This window comes from Cetorhinus maximus, chromosome 16, assembly GCF_964194155.1.
Source record: "Cetorhinus maximus chromosome 16, sCetMax3.hap1.1, whole genome shotgun sequence".
NCBI classification, from domain to species: Eukaryota; Metazoa; Chordata; class Chondrichthyes; order Lamniformes; family Cetorhinidae; genus Cetorhinus; species Cetorhinus maximus.
Genome location: NC_135894.1, coordinates 104,638,480 through 104,662,089, shown reverse-complemented (window position 1 = coordinate 104,662,089; position 23,610 = coordinate 104,638,480). Strand labels below are relative to the sequence as shown.

Sequence of the window (23,610 nt, the reverse complement as noted above, 5' to 3'; positions counted from 1 at the left end):
TTTTCAACCTGCAGCCATTGTAATTTTAATCCAGTCCAACAGTCTCCTCCCCCTCTCCAGTCTCCACCCCCTCTCAAGGCCACATCCCCTGCTCAGGCCCCACCCCCTATCCTGGCTCTTCCCACACCCCTGGCTCTTGCCCCCTCCAGGCCCCCACCCCAGTCCAGGCCCCATCCTATTCTCCAGGCTCCACCCCCTCTCCAGGCCCCACCCCCCCTCTCCAGGCTCCACCCCGTATCCGGGCTCCTTCTTGCTCCAGGCTCCTCCACCTCTCCAGGCTCCTCCCCCATTTCCAGGCCCCACCCCATTCTCCCGGCGCCAACTTGTCCAGGCTCCGCCCCCCGTCCAGGCCCCAGCCCCTCTCCAGGCCCCGCCCTCATTCTCCAGGCTCCACCTCCCTCTCCAGCCTCCGCCCCTCTCCAGTCTCCTCCCGCTCTCAAAGCCATACCCCCAGTCCAGGCCCCTTCCCCCACTCCAGGCCCCACCCCAGTCCAGGCACTTCTCCGTCTCCAGGCCCCACCCCTCTCCAAGCCACGCCCCATTCCCCAGGCCCCACCCACTGTCTGGGCTCCTCCTCACTCCAGGCTCCGCCCCCTCTCCAGGCCCCTCCCCCTCTCCCGGCCCACACCCAGTCGATGCCCCACCCCCACTCTAGGCAACTCCCCTATCCAGGCCCCACCCATTCTTCAGGCTCCATCCATTCTCCAGGCTCCATCCATGCTCCAGGCTCTACCTCCTCCCCAAGCCCCGCCCCCTCTCCAAGCCCCGCCCCCTCTCCACACACCTCCCCCTCCAGATCCCACCATTTCTCAAGGCCCCACCCCCTTCATGCCCCACACCCCCTCACTAATCCCCACCCACCTCCCCAGGCTCCTCCCCATCCTCCTGGCCCGACCCCCTTTCCAGGGCCCACCCCATTCTCCCGGCCCCTGTCCAGGCCCAATCCCATTCTCCAGGCTCCACCCCTGTCTAGGCTCCTCCCCCTGTCCAGGCCCCACCCCCTCTCCAGGCCCCACCACATCTCCAAATCCCACCCTCATTCTCCATGCTCCACCCGTATCCGGGCCCCACCTCGCTCCAGGCCCCAACTCCTCCCAAGGCTCCTCCCCATTCTCCTGGCCCCACCTCCTTTCCAGGGCCCACCCCATTCTCCCGGCCCCACCCCTGTCCAGGCTCCTCCCCCTGTCCAGGCCCCATCCCATTCTCCAGGCTCCACCCTGTTCAAGGCCCCACCCCCTCTCCAAGACCGACCCCAATTCTCCAGGTTCCACCGCTTATCCGGGCTCCTCCTCGCTCCAGGCTCCTCCCCATACAGGCCCCACCCATTCTCCAGGCTCCACCCATTCTCCAGGCCCCACCCCCATCCTCCAGGCCCCACCCCCTTTCTCCAGGCTCCACCCCCAATTCTCCAGGCTCCTCCCCACTCTCCAGGCCCCGGCCCCTCTTCAGGCCCCCACCCCCTCTCCAAGCTCCTCCCCCCTCTCCAAGCCCCTCAGCATTCTCCAGGTCCCAGCCCCTCCCCCCTCTCCAAACTCCCCCCATTCTCCAGGCCCCGCCCCTCTCCAAGCCCCGCCCCTCTCCAGGCCCAGCTCCCTCTCCAAGCTCCTCCCCCATTCTCCAGGCCCCACCCCCTCTCCAAGCCCCGCCCCCTCTCCAGGCCCAGCTCCCACTCCAAGCTCCTCCCCCATTCTCCAGGCCCCACCCCCTCTCCAAGCTCCTCCCCCATACTCCAGGCCCCTCCCCAACTCCAAGCTCCCCCCATTCTGCAGGCCCCGCCCCCTCCCCAAGCACCGCCCCCTCTCCAGGCCCCACCCCCTCTCCTGGCCCCGCCCCCATGTCCAGGCTCCTCTCCGCCATGTTGCTCCGGCCTGTGTCTCTCGCTCTGCGTTTTTGCCGTTTACGCTCGGCCGCCCCGGGGCCCAACGTGGCGGTGGTGAGTCCGGGAGAGAGAGAGGGAGCGGGGGGAGCGGGGCAGCTGGTGCTCCGGGCCTGTGGGCGCTGCCGCTCAGGGTGGGGGGGCTGAGGGCGGCCTCGGGGGGGAGGGTCTCGGGGGGGCGGGGGGCGGGGGGCGGGGGGAGGGTCTCGGGGGGGCGGGGGGCGGGGGGCGGGGGGAGGGTCTCGGGGGGGCGGGGGGCGGGGGGAGGGTCTCGGGGGGGCGGGGGGAGGGTCTCGGGGGGGCGGGGGGAGGGTCTCGGGGGGGAGGGTCTCGGGGGGGCGGGGGGAGGGTCTCGGGGGGGGAGGGTCTCGGGGGGGGAGGGTCTCGGGGGGGGGGTCTCGGGGGGGGAGGGTCTCGGGGGGGGAGGGTCTCGGGGGGGCGGGGGGAGGGTCTCGGGGGGGCGGGGTCTCGGGGGGGGGAGGGTCTCGGGGGGGAGGGTCTCGGGGGGGAGGGTCTCGGGGGGGCGGGGGGAGGGTCTCGGGGGGGTTGGAGGGAGGGTCTCGGGGGGAGGGTCTCGGGGGGGGAGTTGGGGGGAGGGTCTCGGGGGGGCGGGGGGAGGGTCTCGGGGGGGTGGAGGGAGGGTCTCGGGGGGGTTGGAGGGAGGGTCTCGGGGGGGTTGGAGGGAGGGTCTCGGGGGGGTTGGAGGGAGGGTCTCGGGGGGAGGGTCTCAGGGGTGGGGGAGGTGGGGGGAGGGTCTCGGGCCCTGGGGTCGGGGCGGGGGTTCCCGGGGCTGGTTGGGGGTCCGGGGACTGGGGGTGGTCTCGTGGGGGAGTCCTGGGGCGGGGGGGCGGGTGGGGTTTCAGGGGGGTGGGTGTTGCCCTGAGCAAGTGCAGCGAGAATAAAACTGGGAGTTTCTGTTACAAAAACAAAACTTGCTGGAAAATCTCAGCGGGTCCGACAGCTTCGGTCACTTGTTCATATTGCTCTTTCCAGAGTGCTTACCCTAGTCCTGCTATTACCACATTCTCCTTTCTGACCTTAACGCCACCATTAACACCCGCTTTGTCCTTTTGTCCATGGCGTCTCTGTCAATCTCTCCTTTGCCTCCACCTATCGCTGTGGAGCTTTACCTGCTCCACCCCCCCCTTAAACAGTATACATTTCATCACATTTGTACTGTAGCTCTGAAGAATAGTCATACGGACATGGAACGTTAACCCTGTTCCTTTCTCCACAGACACTGTTAGACCTGCTGATTTGTGCAGCATTTTTGTTTTTGTTTCAGATTTCCAGCATCTGTAGTATTTTGCCTTTATTATATGGGAGTTTCTGATCATGTTTCCTGCAGGTTCTCTCTGGATGTGGAGTTTACGATGGAACCGAAATTCACGAGGCTTCAGCGTGAGAGGATTTTACACAAAATTAAACCAGCTTCACCCTGAAAACAGCAAAAAGAGATTTTAATCAAAATCCCCCTTAAAAGAGGGAAGCTTTACCCTGTATCTAACCCCGTGCTGTACCTGTCCTGGGAGTGTTTGATGGGGACAGTGTAGAGGGAGCTTTACTCTGTATCTAACCCCGTGCTGTACCTGTCCTGGGAGCGTTTGATGGGGACAGTGTAGAGGGAGCTTTACTCTGTATCTAACCCTGTGCTGTACCTGTCCTGGGAGTGTTTGATGGGGACAGTGTCAAGGGAGCTTTACTCTGTATCTAACCCCGTGCTGTACCTGCCCTGGGAGTGTTTGATGGGGACAGTGTAGAGGGAGCTTTACTCTGTATGTAACCCCGTGCTGTACCTGTCCTGGGAGTGTTTGATGGGGACGGTGTAGAGGGAGCTTTACTCTGTATCTAACCCCGTGCTGTACCTGTCCTGGGAGTGTTTGATGGGGACGGTGTAGAGGGAGCTTTACACTGTATCTAACCCAAGTTGTGCTTATCTGAATGTGGAGTTGGGTTCCTGAGGTTATTTTTTTGTTTATCTATAGTGTTCAGTTCAGGTGGAATTAATTGGCCCAGTCTTGTTTCAGGATTTTGGTTCACCTGAGTCGTGAAGGGGCTGAGTTCCAGGTTTATGCTCCTGATATCTCTCAGATGCATGTTGTGGATCACGTCAAGGGGGAGCCTACTGGAGAGAGCAGGTGAGTGAATCATGAGCTTGTGTGCACATACATGTCAGTGCGTGTGGGTGAGAGCATGCTTGAGTGTGTGTCTGTGCAAGGTCGTGTGAGCCCATGTGTATGTGAACGTGTGTATGGACCTGTCCTGTTCTGGAGGGAAGTCTGGTAGTGAAGCTATCCAAACCACAGTGAAATAAAAGACCGGATAATGTGCTCTCATAATGAAGGTTGTTTTGCAAATAAAAACAAAGTGCTGGAATCCTCAGCACATCTGGCAGCATCTGTGGAGAGAGAAGCTGAGTTTACAATCCCGATCAGTGACCCTTTCTCGGAACTGAGAGCGCTGAGAGATGGAACAGGTTTTAAGCCAGGGAGGAAAGGTCAGCGCAAAACGACTGACTGACTGTCGCTGATGGGGTGGAGGGGAGGAGAGATTAAATAACAGGTTTATAACGAAGGCAACAAGATTGTGATGGTGCAAACAAAGAAACTGGAGGAGAATGGGATGGAGTCCTGTCAGGAAGCTGGGTGTGAGAAGGTAGCTGTGGGAGTCACTGAGCTTGAAGTGAATCCTGGTTGATACCAGGCCCTCTTCTGAGTCCGCACTTCTGCTCTCACCCTGGAGGATGAGGGGAGGGAACAAGGTTATGAGGGGACTGGACAGCGTGGATGGGAAGGCAGTTTCCCTTAGCAGAGAGGTCAGGACTAGGAGGCATAGATTTAAAGTGATTGGTACAAGGATTAGAGAGGTGGAAAAATGTATTCACCCAGTGTGGTAAGGGTCAGGAACTCACTGCCTGAAAGGGGAGTAGAGTTAGAACCTGCAGGGCTAAGGGTCAAGTGCTGGAAAATAGGATTAGGCCGGTGGGCTTGTTTTTTTGGCCGGTGTAAACATGATGGGCAGAGTGGTCTCCGGTGCTGTAAATGTTTCTACATTTTCTAAATATCTGAAGGGAGGAATGTGCAGGGAGTGGAGAGAGGGTGGGGGCGTGGCTGTATGTAATTGTTCCTTGGGAGAGCCAGTTATGGACACGATGGGTCAAATGGCCACCTTCTGTGCTGTAACGATTCTATGATTCACCCATTCCCCTCCCTCCCAGAACTGCGATAGGGTTTCCCTTGCCCTCACCTTCCACCCCACCAGACTCCACATACACCATTCATCCCCCATCCTCTGCCACTTCCAGCATGATGCCACCACCAAAAACAGTTTCCCTTCTCCTTGTCCTTCAGCATTCTGAAGAGACGGTTACCTCCGTGTCACCCCTGGGGGTGCCTGAATCATCCCCTGCACCCCTTCCTAGGGCCCCTTCCCATGCAAACCCAGATGATGTAACTCCTGCCATTTTACCTCTTCCCTCCTCACCGTCCAAGGCCCAAACACTCAATCCAGGTGCAAGAGTGATTTACTTGATCTTCTTTCAATTTAGTATACTGCATTCATCCCTCACAATGTGGTCCATTCGACATTGAGGAGGTCAAAAACAGACTGGGTGACCGCTCTGTGGAACCACCATTCAGTTCGCAAGCATCACCCCAAGCTTCCTGTCACCTGTCATTTTCATTCTCCACCTTTCTCTCACATGGACCTCTCTCCCCTCAGCCTCCTGCACTGTTCCGGTGAAGCTCAATTAGCCATTTTACATACTCCTGGACTCAACATTGAGTTCAACAATTTCACTTCTTAAACTCTCTATCTGTTTTCTACCCTTTTTTCCTCCTCTCATTTTTCTCCTGTATTTGGTTTTTGGATAGTAGCTGCTCACCATGCTGCCATTCACACCACCTCTAGTCATATCCTTTGTTTCTTTACTTGTCCTGTTCCCTTTGGCCTTGCACCATGAAACCTATTGTCACTGAATCTCTCCTCCCCTCCACAGACTTGTTTTACCCTTCCCTGTCTGGCTTAAGAACCTGTTCCGACTCTCAGTACTCCCAGTTATGATTGAAAGGTCACCCAACCTGAAATGTTATCTCTGTTTCTCTCTCCACAGATGCTGTCTGACCTGCTGAGATTTTCCAGCATTTATTGCTACAGTATCTGGAGTATTTTCCTCCATATTAATGGATAATTGATGTTTCCTCCTCTCTTCAAACTGTTTTTGTTTATTCAGGTTTGCATTCATTGCCCATTCCTACATCATGAGGTGATAGCGAGCTACCTTTCTTAAATCACTGTAGTCTGGGTGATTTTATTTTTATTCTCTGCAGTGGATTTGATTGACTTGCTTGGCCATTTCAGAGGCAATTAAGAGTCAACCACATTGCTGTGGGTCTGGAGTCACATGTAGGGCAGACTGGGTAAGGAAGACAGATTTCCTTCCCTAAAGGACATTAATGAACCAGATGGGTTTTTATGAAAACCCAGTAAATTGCTGGTCACCATTACCGAACTCCGCTCCTGATTTCGAGATTTTTAAAAATTGGATTCAAATTTTTAAGCAGCCAAGGATGAGATTTGAACTCATGGGTCCAGTAACGTAATCAGCTATAGCACCTGGGACCGGTCTCTCGGTCCCTGTTGTTCTGTCTCTTTGCCTGCCTCTCTCTTTCATGCTCCCGCTCTCTCTTGCGCTCCCGCTCTCTCTCTCGCGCTCCCGCTCCCGCTCTCTCTCTCGCGCTCCCGCTCTCTCTCTCGCGCTCCCACTCTCTCTCGCGCTCCCGCTCTCTCTCGCGCTCCCGCTCTCTCTCGCTCGCGCTCCCGCTCTCTCTCGCGCGCTCCCGCTCTCGCGCGCTCCCGCTCTCTCTCGCGCGCTCCCGCTCTCTCTCGCGCGCTCCCGCTCTCTCGCGCGCGCTCCCGCGCTCTCTCGCGCTCCCGCTCTCTCTCGCGCTCCCGCTCTCTCTCTCGCGCTCCCGCTCTCTCTCTCTCGCGCTCCCGCTCTCTCTCTCTCGCGCTCCCGCTCTCTCTCTCGCGCTCCCGCTCTCTCTCTCTCGCGCTCCCGCTCTCTCTCTCTCGCGCTCCCGCTCTCTCTCTCTCGCGCTCCCGCTCTCTCTCTCTCGCGCTCCCGCTCTCTCTCTCTTGCGCTCCCGCTCTCTCTCTCGCGCTCCCGCTCTCCCCCTCATTCGTGCTCCCGCTCCGGCTTGCCCGCCCCCTCTCGCGCTCTCCCTGCCCTCCGCGCCCTTTCCGTCTGTCTCCCTCTCTCTCTTTTTCTGCCTCTCTTTGTGACCTGTCATGCTGATTTATCTCCCCCCACCCCACAGGAATGTTATGGTGGAGTCAGCTCGGATTGCCCGCGGTAAGATCCTGGATCTTGCCAGGCTGAGCGCCCAGGATCACGACGCGGTTATCTTCCCCGGTGGGTTTGGTGCAGCCAAGAATCTGTGAGTATTCCTGCTGAGCCATTTGTCAGTGATATAGCAGCTGATTGATAACTCCATGGGCTATGGTACAACTCCCTCTCCCGCTGAGTGTTGTTGGGCCCAACGGTGGGCGAGGGTGAGCATAACAACAAGGAGCAGGAGTCGGCCATTCAGCCCATCAAGCCAACGCCGCCATTTAATAAGGTCATGGATGACCTGATAGTAACCTGAAATCTGCATCCCACCTACCCCTGATAGCCTATCACCCCCTTGCTTACCAAGAATCTACCCACCTTTGCCTTAAAAGTATTCAAAGACTCTGCTTCCACCACCTTTTCAGGAAGAGAGTTCCAAAGGCTCACAACCCTCTGAGTGAAAGAATTTCACCTCATGTATTGGCAAATCCTTATTTTCAAACAGTGACCCCTAGTTCTAGATTGTTCCACAAGAGGAAACATCCTCTCCACATCCAGTCTGTCAAGACCCCTCAGGATCCTACCCCTGATAACCTTTGATTCCCTTGCCTAACAAGAATCTATCTACCTCTGCCTTAATATTCAGTGACCCCACCTCCACCGTCTTCGTAGACAGAGAGTTCCAAAGTCACACAACACTCTGACAGAAAAGTGCAGCACTGAGGGTGTGCTGCACTGTCAGAGGGTCAGTACTGAGGGAGTGCTGCACTGTCAGAGTGTCAGTTCTGAGGGAGTGCTGCACTGTCAGAGTGTCAGTACTGAGGGTGTGCTGCACTGTCAGAGTGTCAGTACTGAGGGTGTGCTGCACTGTCAGAGGGTCAGTACTGAGGGTGTGCTGCACTCTCAGAGGGTCAGCACTGAGGATGCGCTGCACTGCCGGAGCGTCAGCACTGAGGGAGTGCTGCACTGCCGGCGTGTCAGTACTGAAGGAGTGCTGCACTGCCGGAGTGTCAGCACTGAGGGAGTGCTGCACTGTCGGAGGGTCAGCACTGAGGGTGTGCTGCACTGCCGGAGCGTCAGCGCTGAGGGTGTGCTGCACTGCCAGAGCGTCAGCACTGAGAGTGTGCTGCACTGTCAGAGGATCAGCACTGAGGGTGTGCTGCACTGTCAGAGGGTCAGCACTGAGGGAGTGCTGCACTGCCAGAGCGTCAGCACTGAGAGTGTGCTGCACTGTCAGAGGGTCAGCACTGAGGGTGTGCTGCACTGCCGGAATGTCAGCACTGAGGGTGTGCTGCATTGTCAGAGGGTCAGCACTGAGGGAGTGCTGTACTGTCAGAGGGTCAGTACTGAGGGAGTGCTGCACTGTCAGAGGGTCAGCACTGAGGGAGTGCTGCACTGTCAGAGGGTCAGCACTGAGGGTGTGCTGCACTGCCGGAGTGTCAGCACTGAGGGAGTGCTGCACTGTCAGAGTGTCAGCACTGAGGGAGCGCTGCACTGTCAGAGTGTCAGCACTGAGGGTGTGCTGCACTCTGAGGTTCAGTGCTAGGGAACAGGCTATCCGAGGATTTGTTAGTGTGCAATGGGAAGGGATTAACTAATAATCTTGTTGTGCGGGGCTGTTTAGGAAACAGTGACCATAACATGGCAGAATTCTTCTTTAGGATGGAAAGTGAAGTAGTCTGATCTGAAACTAGCATCCTAAATCTTAGCAAAGGAAACTGCGAGTGTATGAGGCATGAGTTTGCTAAGATAGATTGGGGAATGTCATTAAAAGGCATGATGGTGGATAGACAATGGCTAATATTTAAGGAATGAATGTACGCATTTTGCAACAGTTACATCCCTTTCTGGTGCAAAAATACAGCAGGAAAAGTGGCTCAGCCACGGCTAACAAAAGAAAATAAGGATAGTATTAGATCCAAAGAGGGGTCATATAAAGTTGCTAGAAAAGGTAGCAAGCCGAAAGATTGGGAGCAGTTTAGAATTCAGCAAAGGAGGACCAAGAGATTGACTCAGAGGGGAAAAATAGAGTACGAGAGTAAACCTGCAAGGAACATAAAAGCGGACTGTAAAAGCTTTTATGAGTATGTAAAAAGGAAAAGATTAGTGAAGACAAATGTAAGTCCCTTACAGCCCGAAACGGTAGAATTTATAATAGAGAACAAGGAAATGGCAGAGCAATTAAACAACTACTTTAGTTCTGTCTTCACAGAGGAAGACACAAATAACTTCCCAGAAATACTAGGGAACCAAGGGTCTAATGAGGAGGAGGAGGAATTGAAGGAAATTAGTATTACTAAAACAATAGTGCTGGAGAAATTAATGGGACTGAAAGATGATAAACCCCCAGGGCTGATAATCTACATCCCAGGGTACTAAAGGAGGTGGCTGTGGAAATAGTGGATGTGTTGGTTGTCATCTTCCAAAAATTCTGTAGATTCTGGAACAGTCCCAGCAGATTGGAGGCTGGCAAATGTAACCCCACTATTTAAAAAAGGAGGGAGGGAGAAAACAGTGAATTACAGAGCGGTTAGTCTAACATCAGTGGAAGGGGAAAATGCTAGAGTCTATTATAAAGGATATGATAACAGGACACTTAGAAAATATCAACGGGATTAGACAAAGTGAACATGGATTTATGAAAGGGAAATCATGTTTGACAAACCTACTGGAGTTTTTTGAGGATGTAACTAGTAGAATAGATAAGGGAGAACCAGTGGATGTGGTGTATTTGGATTTTCAGAAAGCTTTTGATAAAATCCCACATAAGAGGTTAGTGTGTAAAATTAAAGCACATGGGATTGGGGGTAATATATTGACGTGGATTGAGAATTGGTTGGCAGACAGGAAACAGAGAGTAGGAATAAATGGGTCTTTTTCAGAGTGGCAGGTGGTGACTAGTGGGGTACCACAGGGATCAGTGTTTGGGCCCCAGCTATTCACAATATATATCAATGATTTGGATGAAGGAACCAAATGTAATATTTCCAAGTTTGCTGACGAAATGAAACTTGGTGGGAATGTGAGCGGTGAGGTGGATGTTAAGAGGCTTCAAGGTGATTTAGACAAGTTGAGTGAGTGGGCAAATACATGGCAGATGCAGTATAATGTGGATAAGTGTGAAGTTATCCACTTTGGTAGGAAAAACAGAATGGCAAAGTATTATTTAAATGGTGATAGACTGGGAAATGTTGATGTACAAAGGGACCTGGGTGTCCTTGTACACCAGGCACTGAAAGTAAGCATGCAGGTGCAGCAAGCAGTTAAAAAGGAAAATGGTATGTTGGCCTTCATTGCGAGAGGACATGAGTACAGGAGCAAGGATGTCTTACTGCAGCTGTACAGGGTCCTGGGGAAACCACACCTGGAGTATTGTGTGCAGTTTTGGCCTCCTTACCTAAGAAAGGATATACTTGCCATAGAGGGAGTGCAGCAAAGGTTCACCAGACTGATTCCTGGGATGGCAGGATTGTCGTATGAGGAAAGATTGGGCTGACTAGTCCTGTATTCACTGGAGTTTAGAAGAATGAGGGGTGATCTCATCGAAACATATAAAATTCTGACAGGAATGGACAGACTGGATGCAGGGATGATGTTTCCTCTGGCTGGGGCGTCTAGAACCAGGGGTCAGTCTCAGGATACCGGGTAGACCATTTAGGACTGAGATGAGGAGAAACCTCTTCACTCAGAGGGTGGTGAACCTGTGGAATTCTCTACCACAGAAGCTGTGGAGGCCAAGTCACTGAATATATTTAAGAAGGAAATAGATAATTCTAGACTCTAAAGGCATCAAGGGCTATGGGTAGAGAACGGGAGTACGGTGTTGAGATCGAGGATTAGCCATGATCATATTGAATGGCAGAGCAGGCTCGAAGGGCCAAATGACCTAATCCTGCTCCTTTTTTCTATGTTTCTAAGTACTGAGGGAGTACTGCGTTGTCAGAGGATTGGGCTGTTAAACCAAAGTTGCCTTCATTGAGAAGATTGCAATGTGTAGTGAGATGGAGGCTGTGATGTGGGTCGAATGTTGCTGCTGTGTAGAACACTGTTAGATTGAAGATGTCTCTATACAGTAGTATTGAGTCTGAACTCTGTCTATGTTGCCTTCAGCTCAACCTTTGCCATGGACGGTAAGGACTGCAAAGTAATCCCCGACATCGAGCGTGTCATCACTGAGTTCCACAGGGCACGGAAACCCATTGGGTAAGGAGCAGAGCAGGCTGGGGGAGTGGTCATAGGATGGTACTGAGTGACAGTGTGAAGGAGCTGGATTAACATCAGTGGAGATACAGTCAGTAACACAGGGCGCTGGGGGGAGAGGGGTTACTGAGTGACAGTGTGAGGGAGCTGGATTAACATCAGTAGAGATACAGTCAGTAACACAGGGCGCTGGGGGGAGAGGGGTTACTGAGTGACAGTGTGAGGGAGCTGGATTAACATCAGTAGAGATACAGTCAGTAACACAGGGCGCTGGGGGGAGAGGGGTTACTGAGTGACAGTGTGAGGGAGCTGGATTAACATCAGTAGAGATACAGTCAGTAACACAGGGCGCTGGGGGGAGAGGGGTTACTGAGAGACAGTGTGAGGGAGTTGGATGAACATCTGTCGGATTTACAGTGTTATGTTGTCAGATGCACAGGTTAAAATTGCAACCAATTGGGAGGCAGTGGAATGTGAGTGGGATAAATTATTGTCCCGATTTGAGGTAGGAGCTTTGACCTCTGCTCCAACCTGGAACACAGCTGCCTTTCAGCTCTCTGGCTTTTGTTCCAGGTTATGTTGCATTGCCCCTGTGCTGGCTGCCAGAGTGCTTCCTGGAGTAGAGGTGACTGTCGGCCACGAGGATGAGGAAGGTGGGAAATGGCCATATGCTGGAACAGCGGCAGCCGTCGTTGCCATGGGAGGCAAACACACAGTCAGCGAGGTCGATATATCCTTTTCAGCTGGTTACACCTGTCAGTGAGTGGGAGAGAACCTGATCAGAGTGTAACAGGACCCCCTGGGTAATTGGGGGCTGGCTTGCTCTGGGATGGGGGCTGTGGCCTGTGTAACGGGTGCTCTAGGGTGGGGCGTTGTCCCCGTGTAACGGGTGCTCTAGGGTGGGGCGTTGTCCCCGTGTAACGGGTGCTCTAGGGTGGGGCGTTGTCCCGTGTAACGGGTGCTCTGGGGTGGGGCGTTGTCCCCGTGTAACGGGTGCTCTGGGGTGGGGCGTTGTCCCCGTGTAACGGGTGCTCTGGGGTGGGGCGTTGTCCCCGTGTAACGGGTGCTCTAGGGTGGGGTGTGGCCTGCGTAACGGGTGCTCTAGGGTGGGGCGTCGTCCCCGTGTAACGGGTGCTCTAGGGTGGGGCGTCGTCCCCGTGTAACGGGTGCTCTGGGGTGGGGCGTCGTCCCCGTGTAACGGGTGCTCTGGGGTGGGGCGTCGTCCCCGTGTAACGGGTGCTCTGGGGTGGGGCGTCGTCCCCGTGTAACGGGTGCTCTGGGGTGGGGCGTCGTCCCCGTGTAACGGGTGCTCTGGGGTGGGGCGTCGTCCCCGTGTAACGGGTGCTCTAGGGTGGGGCGTCGTCCCCGTGTAACGGGTGCTCTAGGGTGGGGTGTGGCCTGTGTAACGGGTGCTCTAGGGTGGGGTGTGGCCTGTGTAACGGGTACTCTAGGGTGGGGTGTTGTCCCTGTGTAACGGGTGCTCTAGGGTGGGGCGTTGTCCCTGTGTAACGGGTGCTCTAGGGTGGGGCGTTGTCCCTGTGTAACGGGTGCTCTAGGGTGGGGCGTTGTCCCTGTGTAACGGGTGCTCTAGGGTGGGGCGTTGTCCCTGTGTAACGGGTGCTCTAGGGTGGGGTGTGGCCTGTGTAACGGGTGCTCTAGGGTGGGGTGTTGTCCCTGTGTAACGGGTGCTCTAGGGTGGGGCGTTGTCCCTGTGTAACGGGTGCTCTAGGGTGGGGCGTTGTCCCCGTGTAACGGGTGCTCTAGGGTGGGGCATTGTCCCCGTGTAACGGGTGCTCTAGGGTGGGGTGTGGCCTGTATAACGGGTGCTCTAGGGTGAGGCGTTGTCCCTGTGTAACGGGTGCTCTAGGGTGGGGCGTTGTCCCCGTGTAACGGGTGCTCTAGGGTGGGGCGTTGTCCCCGTGTAAACGGGTGCTCTAGGGTGGGGCGTTGTCCCCGTGTAAACGGGTGCTCTAGGGTGGGGCGTTGTCCCCGTGTAAACGGGTGCTCTAGGGTGGGGCGTTGTCCCCGTGTTTGTTCGATTGGTTTCCTTAATGCCCTCTCACTGTGCTCATGTGGATCGTGAGAATGTGATTGTGACGACATCAGCCTTTATGTGTGAAACTAAACTTCATCACATCTTCGATGGGATTGGAGCGATGGTACAGCGAGTACTGAAACTAACAGGGAAATGAGGCTGCTGAGACCACGACTCAAACAGCAGATCAATGATTAATGTATGAATGTGTGAGTGAGTGAGCGGGTATGTCTGTGTCTAGGGGCGTGTCTGGGTGTGTACGTGTGCCTTGTCAGTGGGCGTGTGTGCATGCCTGGGCGTGTGCGCATGCCTGGCGTGTGTGTATGTTGGGCGGGGTGTGTGTGTCTGCCTGCCTTGTCGGCAGGTGTGTGCACGCGTGTCTGCCTGGGCAGGCGGCCGTGTGAGAGGACGTGATCTAGTCTGACCTAATGAAGCTGCTGGAGCCTGAGAGAGAATTTCAGTGACAGTATTACAGGGTGATCAGTGTAATGCCATTAAAATGCCATGATTGGACAGTGGGTGGATCGTTCTTGTCCATGTGAGATCTGCCATGATTGCTATATGAATTATGCTGTGTTAGTTACTCTAGATCAGGTTAAGAAGTGTAATCTGCTCTTTGTGGAATTGAGTGAATGTTAGGAACCATTGTTTTGATTTTGGATCTATTAAATATTACAATCATGCTGCTGTGGTTGGTATACTTTAAAAACAAATCTTTCCTTCAGAATCCTGCTGCTCCCTCTGGGAATCAGGGATGCTGTGTCTGAAGGTGGGGTGGTGAGGGCAGTGTGTGAGGGTTGGCATGAGACCTGTATTTTAAGTGCAGGCAATCCTGGGCTCAGTTCTGATAATGCAAATAGAAATGATTAAGTATGATCTGATAGACATTACAGAGACATGGCTATGGGATGACATAGATTGGACTGAAGGGCATGTGACATGTAGGAAGGACAGGAAGTTAGGAAAAGGTGGAGGGTTGGCTCTGTTAATTAATGATGTATTAGCACATTAAAGAGGGATGGCCTAGGTTCAGGAAACCAGGATGTGGAGGAGGTTTGGGTTAAGATGAGGAATGATAAAGGCAAGAAGTCACTTTTTTTTATTCACAGATTCACACAGTGCAGAAGGGGCCCTTCAGCCCATCGAGTTTGCACCGACACGTGAGAAACACCTGACCTACCTACCTAACCCCATTTACCAGCACTTGGCCCATAGCCTTGAATGTTATGATGTGCCAAGTGCTCATCCAGGTACTTTTTAAAGGATGTGAGGCAACCCGCCTCCACCACCCTCCCAGGCAGCGCATTCCAGACCGTCACCATCCTCTGGGTAAAAATGTTTTTCCTCACATCCCCCCAAACCTCCTGCCCCTCACCTTGAACTTGTGTCCCCTCGTGAGCTGAGAAACGCTAAGGGGCAAAAAACGTTAGTGGGGGTTGTATATAGACCCCCAAACTGTAGTGGTGATGTTGGGAATGGAATTAAACAGGAAATTAGAGACGCATGTAATAAAGTAACATCTGTAATTATGGGTGACTTTAATCTGCATATAGATTGGGCAAATCAAATTAGTAACAATACTGTAGAGGAGGAATTCCTGGAGTATATATGGGATGGCTTTCTGGACCAATACATTGAGGAACCAACTGGAGAACAGGCCCTCCTAGACTGGGTATTGTGTAATGAGAAAAGAATAATTGGCAATCTAGTTGTGCGAGGTCCCTTGGGGATGAGCGACCATAATATGATAGAATTCTTCATCAAGATGGAGAGTGACGTAGTTGATTCTGAGACTAGGGTCCTGAATTTTAATAAAGGAAACTACGATGGTATGAGGTGCGAGTTGGCTATGATGGATTGGGAAACGTTACTTAAAGGAATGACGGTGGATAGGCAATGGCAAACATTCAAAGAGCGCATGGGTGAACTGCAACAATTGTTTATTCCTGTCTGGCGCAAAAGTAAAACAGGAAAGGTGGCCAAACCATGGCTTACAAGGGAAATTAGAGATAGTATTAGATCCAAGGAAGAGGCATACAAATTGGCCAGAAAAAACAACAGACCTGAGGATTGGGAGCAGTTTAGAATTCAGCAAAGGAGGACCAAGGGATTGATTAAGAAGGGGAAAATAGAGTACGAGAGTAAGCTTGCAGGGAACATAAAAACTGACTGTAAAGGTTTCTATAGGTATGTGAAGAGAAAAAGATTGGTGAAGATAAATGTAGGTCCCTTACAGTCAGAAACAGGGGAATTTATAGTGGGGAACAAAGAAATGGCTGACCAACTAAACACATACTTTGGTTCTGTCTTCACAAAGGAGGACACTAATAACATACCAGAAATGTTGGGGAACACAGGGTTTAGTGAGAGGGAGGAACTGAAAGAAATCAGTATTGGTAGGGAAATGGTGTTGGGGAAATTGATGGGATTGAAGGCCGATAAATCCCCGGGGCCTGATAATCTACATCCCAGAGTACTTAAGGAAGTGGCCCTAGAAATAGTGGATGCATTGGTGGTCATCTTCCAAGATTCTATAGACTCTGGAACAGTTCCTACAGATTGGAGGGTAGCTAATGTAACCCCACTATTTAAAAAGGGAGGCAGAGAGAAAACAGGGAATTATAGACCAGTCAGCCTGACATCGGTAGTGGGGAAAATTCTAGAGTCCATTATAAAAGATTTAATAGCTGAGCACTTGGAAAACAGTGGCAGAATCGGACAGAGTCAGCATGGATATACGAAAGGGAAGTCATGCTTGACAAATCTACTGGAATTTTTCGAGGATGTAACTAGTAGAGTTGATGAGGGAGAGCCAGTGGTTGTGGTTTATTTGGACTTTCAGATGGCTTCTGACAAAGTCCCACATAACAGATTAGCCTGTAAAATTAAAGCGCATGGGATTAGGGGTAGTGTCTTGAGATGGATAGAAAACCGGTTGGCAGACAGGAAACAATAGAGTAGGAATAAACGGTTCTTTTTCTGAATGGCAGGCAGTGACTAGTGGGGTACCGCAGGGATTGGTGCTGGGACCCCAGCTATTCACAATATATATTAATGATTTAGATGAGGGAATTAAATGTAATATCTCCAAATTTGCAGATGACACAAAGCTGGGTGGGAGGGTGAGCTGTGAGAAGGATGCAAAGATACTTCAGTGTGATTTGGACAAGCTGAGTGAGTGGGCAAATGCATGGCAGATGCAGTATAATGTGGATAAATGAGAGGTTATCCACTTTGGTAGCAAAAACAGGAACGACAAGGAACAAAGAAAAGTACAGCACAGGAATAGGCCCTTCGGCCCTCCAAGCCTGCGCCGATCATATTGCCTGTCAACTAAAACATTTTGCACTTCCGGGGTCCGTATCCCTCTATTCCCATCCTATTCATGTATTTGTCAAGCTGCCTCTTAAACACCACTATCGTACCTGCTTCCACCACCTCCTCTGGCAGCGAATTCCAGACACTCACTACCCTCTGCGTAAAAAACTTGCCCCGCACATCTCTATAGTTTTCTCCTCTCATCTTAAATCTATGTCCCCTAGTAATTGACTTGTCAACCCTGGGAAAAAGCTTCTGACTATCTACTCTGTCCATGCCACTCATAATTTTGTAAACTTCTATCAAGTCGCCCCTCAATCTCCGTCGCTGTAGTGAGAACAGTCCGAGTTTCTCCAACCTCTCCTCATAGCTAATAACCTCCAGACCAGGCAGCATCCTGGTAAACCTCCTCTGCACCCTCTCCAACGCCTCCATATCCTTCTGGTAATGTGGTGACCAGAATTGCACGTAATATTCCAAGTGTGGCCTAAGGAAGGCAGATTATTATCTGAATGGCTATAAATTGAGAGAGGGGAATGTGCAACGAGACCTGGGTGTCCTGGTACACCAGTCGCTGAAGGTAAGCATGCAGGTGCAGCAGGTGGTAAAGAAGGCAAATGGTATGTTGGCCTTCATAGCCAGAGGATTCGCGTACAGGAACAGGGATGTCTTGCTGCAATTATACAGGGCCTTGGTGAGACCACACCTGGAATATTGTGTGCAGTTTTGTTCTCCTTATCGGAGGCAGGATGTACTTGCTATAGAGGAAGCGCAGCGAAGCTTTACCCAACTGATTCCTGGGATGACGGGGCTGACATAGAGGAGAGATTGAGTCGATTAGGATTATATTCGCTGGAGTTCAGAAGAATGAGGGGGGATCTCATAGAAACCTATAATATTCTAACAGGACTAGCAGGAAGGATGTTCCCGATCGTGGAGGAGTCCAGAACCAGGGTCACAGTCTGAGGATACAGGGGAGACTATTTAGGACTGAGATGAGGAGAAATTTCTTCACCCAGAGAGTGGTGAGCCTGTGGAATTCGCTACCACAGAAAGTAGTTGAGACCAAAACATTGTATGTTTTCAAGAAGGAGTTAGATATAGCTCTTAGGGTGAAAGGGATCAAAGGGTATGGGGAGAAAGCGGGAGCAGGCTATTGAGTTGGATGATCAGCCATGATCATAATGAATGGCGGAGCAGGCTCGAAGGGTCGAATGGCCTACTCTTGCTTCTAGTTTCTATGTTTCTATGTGACTGACCCTTCAACTAAGGGGAACAGTTGCTCCTTATCCACCCTGTCCGTGCCTCTCAATTGATAAAGGCAAGTGTCCCATATGCCTTTTTCACCACCCCACTAACATGCCCCTCCGCCTTTAGAGATCTATGGAGACACACACAAGGTCATTTTGTTCCTCAGAATTTCCTAGTGTCATGCTGTTCATTGAATACTTCCTTGTCAAATTACTCCTTCCATAAGGTATCACCTCACTTTTCAGGGTTAAATTCCATCTGCCACTTATCTGCCCATTTGACCATCCCGTCTATATCTTCCTGTAGCCCAAGACACTCAACCTCACTGTTAACCACCCGGCCAATCTTTGTGTCATCCGCAAACTTACTAATCCTACCCCCCACATAGTCATCTTTGTCGTTTATATAAATGACGAATAATAGGGGACCCAGCACAGATCCCTGTGGTACGCCACTGGACACTGGCTTCCAGTCACTAAAGCATCCTTCTGTCATCACCCTCTGTCTCCAACAACTAAGCCAATTTTGAATCCACCTTATCAAATTACACTGTATCCCATGTGCCTTTGCCTTCTTTATAAGTCTCCCATGTGGGACCTTGTCAAAGGCTTTGCTGAAATCCATATAAACTACATCAACTGCACTACCCTCATCTACACAACTGGTCACCTCCTCAAATAATTCAATCAAATTTGTTAGGCATGACCTCCCTTTGACAAAGCCATGCTGACTATCCCTGATCAAACCTTGCCTCTCCAAGTGGAGATAGATTCTCTCCTTCAGAATTTTCTCCAATAGTTTCCCTACCACTGACGTGAGACTCACTGGTCTGTAGTCTCCTGACTTATCTCCACAACCCTGTTTAAATAGTGGAACCACATTAGCTGTTCTCTAGTCCACTGGCACCTCCCCCGTGGCCAGAGAGGAATTCAAGATTTGGGTCAGAGCTCCTGCGATCTCCTCCCTTGCCTTCCTCAGCAGTCTGGGACACAAATTATCCGGACCTGGAGATTTGTCCACTTTTAAGCCTGCCAACACCTCCAATACCTTGTCACTTCCTATATCAATTTGCTTAAGAACCTCACAGTCTCTCTCCCCGAGATCCATACCTTCATCCTCATTCTCTTGGGTGAAGATGGATGTGAAGTATTCATTCAACACTCTACCAATGTCCTCTGGCTCCACCCATAGATTGCCCCCTTGGTCCCTTATGGGCCCTACTCTTTCCCTGGTTATCCTCTTCCCATTGATATACTTATAGAATATCTTGGGATTTTCCTTACTTTTACCAGCCAGAGCTTTCTCATATCCCCTCTTTGCTCTCCTAATTGCTTTCTTAAGCTCCACCCTGCACTTTCTGTACTCCACTAATGCCTCCGCTGATTTGCTTCCCTTGTACCTGCTAAAAGCCTCTCTTTTCCTTCTCATTGTATCCTGAATATCTCTGGTCATCCATGGTTCTCTGGGCTTGTTACTCCTTCCTATCACCCTAGAGGGAACATGTTGAGACTGTACCCTCCCCATTTCCTTTTTGAACACCCCCCACTGCTCCTCTGTAGATTTCCCCACAAGTAGCTGTTCCCAGTCTACCTTGGCCAGATCCTGCCTTATTTTACTAAAATCCACTCTCCCCCAATCCAAAACATTTTTTTGCAACTTGTCTATTTCTTTGTCCATAACAAACTTAAACTGTATCATAACAAAAACAAAAATACCTGGAAAAACTCAGCAGGTCTGGCAGCATCTGCGGAGAGGAGCACAGTTAACGTTTCGAGTCCGAATGACCCTTCAACAGAACTAAGGAAAAATAGAAAAGGGGTGAAATATAAGCTGGTTTAAGGGGGGGGTGGGACAAGTAGAGCTGGATAGATGGCCCGTGATAGGTGGAGATAACCAAAAGATGTCACAGACAAAAGGACAAAGAGGTGTTGAAGGTGGTGATATTATCTAAGAAATATGCTAATTAAGGGTAGAAAGGACGAGCAAGGTACAGATAGCCCTAGTAGGGGTGGGGTGGGGTGGGGTGAAGAAATCAAAAAAGGCTAAAAGGTAGAGATAAAACAATGGATGGAAATACATTTAAAAATAATGGAAATAGGTGGGAAAAGAAAAATCTACATAAATTATTGGAAAAAACAAAAAGGAGGGGGAAAAAACGGAAAGGGGGTGGGGATGGAGGAGAGAGTTCATGATCTAAAATTGTTGAACTCAATATTCAGTCCGGAAGGCTGTAAAGTGCCTAGTCGGAAGATGAGATGCTGTTCCTACAGTTTGCGTTGAGCTTCACTGGAACAATGCAGCAAGCCAAGGACGGACATGTGGGCATGAGAGCAGGGTGGAGTGTTGAAATGGCAAGTGACAGTGAGGTCTGGGTCATGCATGCGGACAGACCGAAGGTGTTCTGCAAAGCGGTCACCCAGTCTGCATTTCCGCCAACTCCAGCATGATGCCACCACCAAACACATCTTCCCTTCACCCCCCCCGGCGGCATTCCGCAGGGATCGTTCCCTCCGGGACACCCTGGTCCACTCCTGCATCACCCCCTACACCTCAACCCCCTCCCACGGCACCTTCCCATGCAACCGCAGAAGGTGCAACACCTGCCCCTTTACTTCCCCCCTCCTCACCGTCCAAGGGCCCAAACACTCCTTTCAAGTGAAGCAGCATTTCACTTGCACTTCCCTCAATTTAGTCTACTGCATTCGCTGCTCCCAATGCGGTTTCCTCTACATTGGAGAGACCGACGCAGACTGGGTGACCACTTTGAGTCTGCTCCATCAGCTTGCTGGGGTCTGACTCCCAGAATTGAACACAGTCACTCCAGGTGCAGTCTAAGCAGAGCTCCGTACAACTGAAACACAACAATCTCCTCTGTGTTCCAACCCTCCAGATAAAGGCTAACGTTCCAGTAGCCATTTTGATTACTTTTTGTAATTGTGCCCTAGCTTTTAATGATTTGTGAACCTAGACTCTCAAATTCCTTTGCTCCTCTACAATTCCCAGTCTCTCACTGTTAAAAAACATTTTCCAATTTGTCTTTCGTGTGTCCAGAGAAGATGAACTCTCACTTCCCCAGATTGTTCTCCATCTTCCATAGGAGAACAAAGTACTGCAGATGCTGGAAACCTGAAATAAAATCAGAAAATGCTGGAAACACTCAGCAGGTCAAACAGCGTCTGCGGAGAGGGATAGAGAGTTAACTTTTCAAGTCGTTCTGATGAAAGGTTGGAAACATTATCACAAATTGGAAAGGTTAACACTGTTTCTCTCCACAGATGCTGGCTGACCTGCTGAGTGTTTTCTTTTTTATCCCATTTTCCATAGTTTTTCTCACTACTTAATTTATCAATGTCTCTTTGGAACCACTTGCTGCTGCCTACAGCCAGGGTACCTGCTCCCAGTCACTGCCTTTCCTAACTCTGTGTGAAAGCTCTCCTGTAGGCTTGGTGTAGACTCAGAATTATCAACAGGGAAGTATTTGATATAACAGAGAGGTTGGCTTTTTCTTATTCTCCCATGGGATGTGGGTGTCACTGGCACAGTATTTGCTGCCCATCCCTAATTGCCCTTTAACTGAGTATCTCACTAGGCCATTTCAGGGGGCAATTAAGAGTCAACCACATTGCTGTGGGTCTGGAGTCACATGTAGGCCCAGACCAGGTAAGGACGGCAGATTTCCTTCCCTAAAGGACATTAGTGAATCAGGTGGGTTTTTTACAATAATCGATGATAGTTGTCATGGTCACCATTACTGAGACTGGCTTTATATTCTAGATTTATTAATTGAATTTAAATTCCACCAGCTGCTGTGATGGGTTTTGAACCCGTGTTCCCCAGAGCATTAGCCTGGGCCTCTGGATTACTAGCCCAGTGATATTATCACTAGGCCACCGTCTCCCTGGGAGAAACCATCATCCCCTCCTGGGAATCTCAGTGTAGGTGTTGCTGTATCTCCTGCTCTGCATTGTATCTGATAGAGAATCTTGGTCTATCATCATTCATCCCCTTGGGATTCTCATTTATTTGTTTTTTGAGTCCATTAAAGTTCCATTTTATATTTTAAAAAGTTTATGCTAACTGATACTGGAGGTGGAAAAACTATATATAACTTTTCTGTTGTGCTCTGCATAATACCTTTGCCGGAGTGAAATGTGTGGCAAATTTATCAAACAGCCCAAATAAAGTCACATTCTCCTTTCCTTAGCATGTCAGGAAACTGAGAGGAGCTGGGATTGTGGGTGTGTGAATTCATTACCAACTAATTAAGTATTGTACTAATACCACTTCAACATTTGGTTTTTATTAGAACTAGGGCAGGAATAGGCCCTTTGGCCCCTTGAGCCTGCTCCACCATTCAATAAGATCGTGGCTGGTCTGATTGTGGCTTTAATTCCACCTTCCTCTCTGCCCCATAACCCTCCACTCCCTTGTCGTTCAAAATTCTGTCTAACTCAGCCTTGGATATATTCACTGACCCAGCCTTCACTGCTCTCTGGGGAAGAGAATTCCACAGACTAACGATCTCTGAGAGAATAAATTCCTCCTCGCCTCTGTCTTAAATGGGAGACCCCTTATTTATACCAGACAACTGGTTTAGCCATTCACCAGAGCTGACCAGACGAGTCCTGCACTCACTATTTCAGCATCATCCTGAAGTGCACCCAGCTCCTTTTCTCTACTACTAATTATCTTTTATTTTTTCATGGGATGTGGGTGTCACTGGCTGGCTAACATTTGTTGCCCATCCCTAATTGCCCTTGAACTGAGTGTCTTGCTGGGGTCATTTCAGAGGGCAGTTAAGGGTCAACCATGTTGCTGTGGGTCTGGAGTCACACATTGGCCAGGCCGGTAAGGACGGCAGATTTCCTTCCCTAAAGGGCAATAGTGAGCTGCCTTCTTGAACCTCACGGACTGCAGTGGTTCTAGAAGGTGGCTCACCACCACCTTCTCAAGGGAGGTTAGGGATGGGCAATAAATGCTGGCCCAGCCAGTGATGCCCACATCACATGAATGAATTTTTAAAAATGCAGCATCATATGCTGTATTCTTCCACTGACACACTCACTCTATCCAGTCCCTTGACTATGGGTTTTTATATAATGCTGCATCACGGCTTGACAATGTTAATGAATATCCCAGCTCACGTTATAATGTGTGTCATATCTGTGAGAGAATCTGATAAAGGCAGAACGTTCCATTCTGACAGTAAGTGGAACAGAATGGGAAAGTGACCAGGATGAGGCGCTCACTCTGGGTTACTCCGAGCTTTGGCAGGATGTGGTTTGTGTTATTGAGAGTGACAGAAACAGTCTCACTAATAGCTCGGTGCGTGTTCTGGAATGAACTTACCTCTCTGTGGAATAGAACAATTAACATTCCCAACATTAATTTTATTTTATCTCTAATAATTACCTCACGAATAATAACAAAAATCCCAATGTTTCAGTGAGCACCTGCTCATTCCCACCTTCTCTGCTATAATCCCGATCACTCATTCCTCCCAACGTCTCATCAACAGGGACCAGCTGAGAACATCTCGCAGCAACCATTGGAATTCTACACAGCTAACATTACTACACGAGTCCCTTTTACTCCAGG

The 23,610-nt window shown here is 50.9% G+C and overlaps 1 protein-coding gene across 2 annotated transcripts; it reads left to right on the top strand.

Moving 5' to 3' along the window:
• Nucleotides 1–1,814: 1,814 nt before the first annotated feature.
• gatd3 (glutamine amidotransferase class 1 domain containing 3) lies at nucleotides 1,815–14,126 on the top strand. Of its 2 annotated transcripts, XM_078560436.1 has the most exons (7): nucleotides 1,815–1,933; nucleotides 3,225–3,277; nucleotides 3,904–4,014; nucleotides 7,195–7,314; nucleotides 11,319–11,411; nucleotides 11,982–12,138; nucleotides 13,472–14,126. In XM_078560436.1, the coding sequence occupies exons 1-7, from the start codon at nucleotides 1,835–1,837 to the stop codon at nucleotides 13,598–13,600; spliced, it is 762 nt and encodes a 253-aa protein (XP_078416562.1). In that variant the 5' UTR covers nucleotides 1,815–1,834; the 3' UTR covers nucleotides 13,601–14,126. The 2 variants fall into 2 exon arrangements, with proteins under 2 accessions (XP_078416562.1, XP_078416563.1); XM_078560437.1 differs by lacking the exons at nucleotides 1,815–1,933; nucleotides 3,225–3,277 and adding an exon at nucleotides 3,632–3,683 and having other exon boundaries at nucleotides 3,754–4,014.
• The last annotated feature ends 9,484 nt before the right edge of the window (nucleotides 14,127–23,610 follow it).